Raw genomic sequence first — 3,864 nt, 5'->3', positions numbered from 1 at the left:
GCCTTGCACATAACCTCCTCAACCTGTACTGTATTAAGATTTGTTCATCGTATTCCACACATTCTGCACATAGCTGGTAGCTTTGACTAAATAGATAAATTCAATTATACTGCTGAGTCATGTCCTGAGGAAACTTTCCTGAAGCAGAGGTAGACCCATGAGAGAAAAACACTTTTGATAAAGGTGGTGTAGGACAAAGAGCAAGAATTTGAAAGAGATGCTGTTTGAATAAGATTATATATCTATTATATATCAGGTCCAACAACAGAAAAACAAATGTAGTGGCACTGTGACTGTTTTACATATTTCCTTAGCTGTGTTATAAATCACCTTGCCAGGTGACCTGACTGAACTGAACATTTGCTACAAACAAAATAGCATCATGGCTATAAAGCACAATCTCTTTATGATACCCTGTGTTTTCATAAACTGTGTTTCAGTAGAATTGAGGTTATATGTGCTTATAACTTGGTTTTGATGGAGGTACATGTGTGTTTTGTTTCTTCAGAAGACAACGCCCTGCCTGCGCTCTATCACATGCTCTAGGTTTCAATTCTCCTCAGCTTGTTAATCATTAATCTCTTCCCATCTATCTTTTATTGCTCTCATTCGTATGTCATACTTTGAATGCAAATGTGATATGGTTACAGTTCAGTATTACAAGTTTGTTGTGATTATGAGATCACAGATCATTTGTAATTACAAATGATCTGTATCAGTTTTTTACAATTCAGTGGAAATGATAACATTTCTTACTTCAACTTCCCCAACAGCTTCCCTTACTTACTTGATCTGAAGATTTTCCTCCCACTTGCAAATGTTTTTAATTTTTAACTTCAAAGAATACATTTCAAATCTAATTGTAAATCAATTTTCTTTTTTTTTTATTTGACAACAAAAATCAAACAATTTCATCACAAATGCCAAAACATTATTGTCAACAATAATAATGTTTTGGCATTTGTGTGTATGATATTTGGAATTATTCACGGTCTATTGAGATTGTGAGGACCAGTTATGTTCAGAGGTGGAACAGAGCTCAGTGCAAACAAAGCACTTCATAGCATCAATTTGATAAATGTCTGTGATGGTCACGGTAACACCCATTAAGCAAAGGCCTCACAGGTTTGAATCAGGGAATTTATCCATAATACATGGAAAGATTTGTGGTAAATGATTGAGAATCCTTTTTTCCTTCTGTCTACTGAATGTGACTTAAACTGAGTTGTAGCATGTTATGCAGTAATGGAGCAAAGCTGTTGCAAATGCACTGTGGAGTCCCTCAGTTTTATATTGTCGGTGCTACACACTACAGATGAGAATGGAGATTACAGGCACCAGGAGTTGGCTGCAGGACCCGAACAGAGACGAAGACCCTGCTTTTAACGTCGTAGCTGCAGGTCTGGAGTGTGTGGGCCAACTGTGACTTGTGTGAGGCTGGCCCACACTTGTAGGACGCCGAGTGCTGTTTGAGCTGGCTGTGGTGTTCTTGGAGGTCGTGGTTCTGGGGTTATGAGTGACTCCAGGGGACATTGTAGCCCTCGTTGATGTAGTGATGTTAGCCGTGGACTGGGTGGAGACACCTGGAGTCGGTCCTGTGATTCTGGGGTTATGAGTGACTCCAGGGGACATTGTAGCCCTCGTTGATGTAGTGGTGTTAGCCGTGGACTGGCTGGAGACACCTGGAGTCGGTCCTGTGGTTCCATTACAGCAGGTGTGGTTGTTAGGGGTGGTGACAGTAGAGGAGTTGCTGGGCACCGGCGTGGCTGTCGCAGGTTGGATGGTACTGGCTGATGCAGTGTGGTTGGTGTCTGGGGCACTCGTCACGTTTGAAGTGAGGGCAGAGGTTGGATTTGATACCGATTGCTCCTGTCGAAGATTAAAGTAAAAAAAAAAATGTCACTGTAGAGAATATACAGGTGAAATCATCTTCTCACTGCTGTCATGACTCCAAAGTTCAATCATATTCTTGTCTTTTGCATTTGTCATTACTGGGCTAGTTGCAGTAATGGGACAGAGTTTACTTATTCTATTCTACTGTAGGTCTGCCACCATTATCATTATAATTGTCAGTATTCAGGCGAGAAAAGCAGAGCACAACACAGAAATGATAAAGGGGGAAGATCCTCCTTCTTCGCATTGATTATGCACACATGCACACACAATTTAAATGAATTTTAAAGTTTAAGAGAATGATATAGCTGTTTGTTGGTTTGTTTTGTTTTCTTGTTTGTTGAATCATAACCAGCATGCTCTATAACTACAATGCTCATCCAGTAACTTGCTACAGGTATCCCTCTGAGTAAGGGGTCATGGACTTTGACTCTATTGATCCCCAAAGGGAAAATCTTTTTTTTCTTTTTTCTTGCCTCCTCCACAGGGAGGTCAAAGGTCAGGCTCAGCTACAGAGCGGCAGCCCTGCAGCTGGTAGGGATTCAGTGTGTTGCTCAAGGACACTTCAGCAGGGTGGAATGGATGCTTGCTGACACGCTTGCTTCCAGCTGAAGGATTGTCTCTCTACTCACTGCACCAGACTGCTTTTTATCAGCAGTTCATATCTGGTCACTGTCTGGTGAGCTCGTGCTGGGGGACATCAGGGTGCAGAGGAGCATATTTCCTTGTAGTCTCTAATTGTGTGCCAGTGATGCCACAGATAAAGCCCTCCCACGCTGTACAGTGTGTCTCTGTCACCGCGACAATTACTCACGGCCACGCCATGCAAAGGTCAAGCACTTGCTGCTCCAGCTGAGTGCATGAGGCATGAAGGCATGAACCACACTTTGCATACTGCCGTGGTTCTATGGCGGAGGCTCGCGGTGGGTGTCTGCGCCCTGCACTCTCTCTGTTATATAATTGTCCCCTCGCTGCCTGTCTGCCTCGTCGTTGCCTTTCATCTCCTCTCTAGTCCAGACCTCTGCTTTGTTTTTCCTGATAGGCCCTATCTGTTTTATCTGCCAATGGGACCAAGTAGCTCCCTCCGGCGAAGGAAGGGATTAGAGCATATCACAGAACTGACAAAATGACATTCAGTAATACATTCAATTTCACAGAATTATAGCAGTGGAGAAGCTGTAAATGTTATTTCCCGATGATTCATATGGGGAATATAAACAGTTTTAGCGGCTGATATAATGATTTAACACAGCGACTCCGGTCACGCTCTACTTGGAGAATGAATATCAGAGAGAAATTTAGGTCAATGAAATCCAGTAATCGTACTCTCATAACGACTGTAATTTGACACAGGCTGTATATTTCCCTGTTTCCATAATGCAGTCACATCACTGCAATGAATGTGTAGAGTAAGCAATGTTTTTGCCATGACTGATAAATAAATGCTCTGCCAGAGAAGAAACACAATCTTATGTTCTCAAAATAAATACAAGAAAAAAAACCCTAGCGATTTACTCCCTTGCCATGAAAATACATGATGACAGCATCATTGTAAGAGTGAAATGTTTTTCTCTTTACCTCTTACTCCATTTGCCTAGACCATGAAGCAAATTTAAATGCTTTATTAACCTCTGAGACTAATTTGACTGTAACCTCCTCGTAAGCAAGAAAAACAATAAGCAGCTGTGCCATTTCTGTGTTTTAAATAATCTTAATATGCACACACATACAAAACAAATAGTACTGATATATCAGCTGTCCAAGAGGTGTCTACCCAATCAGAGACACTGAATAGTTTTGAAGAATATCACTGTGTATTCACGTCAGTGGACCATGTTCTGCACCAGGCCTCCGGAGCATCCCTTACCTTAGTGCTGCCCAGTAGCAGGGAGGCCAGACAGACATAAAGGACAAGCTTCCCTGTTTTCCCCATCTTGGTCCTTGGCTGCCTCCTTTGGGTCCTTTGTGGCT

The 3,864-nt window shown here is 42.1% G+C and overlaps 1 protein-coding gene across 1 annotated transcript; it reads right to left on the bottom strand.

Annotated features, from left to right (window-relative positions):
• Nucleotides 1–287: 287 nt before the first annotated feature.
• On the bottom strand, nucleotides 288–3,864 carry LOC139666731 (uncharacterized). Its single transcript, XM_071546054.1, has 2 exons — nucleotides 3,761–3,864; nucleotides 288–1,869 (listed from the first exon to the last, which is right to left on the bottom strand). Exons 1-2 carry the CDS (start codon nucleotides 3,824–3,826, stop codon nucleotides 1,303–1,305), a joined length of 633 nt encoding a protein of 210 aa, XP_071402155.1. The 5' UTR covers nucleotides 3,827–3,864; the 3' UTR covers nucleotides 288–1,302.

The sequence above is a fragment of the Centroberyx affinis genome, unplaced genomic scaffold (genome assembly GCF_046629955.1).
Source record: "Centroberyx affinis isolate AG114_WGS23_722 - 3 ecotype Tasmania unplaced genomic scaffold, CSIRO-AGI_Caff_v1 ptg000261l_1, whole genome shotgun sequence".
NCBI lineage: Eukaryota > Metazoa > Chordata > Actinopteri > Beryciformes > Berycidae > Centroberyx > Centroberyx affinis.
This window is presented reverse-complemented; position numbering and strand designations above follow the sequence as displayed.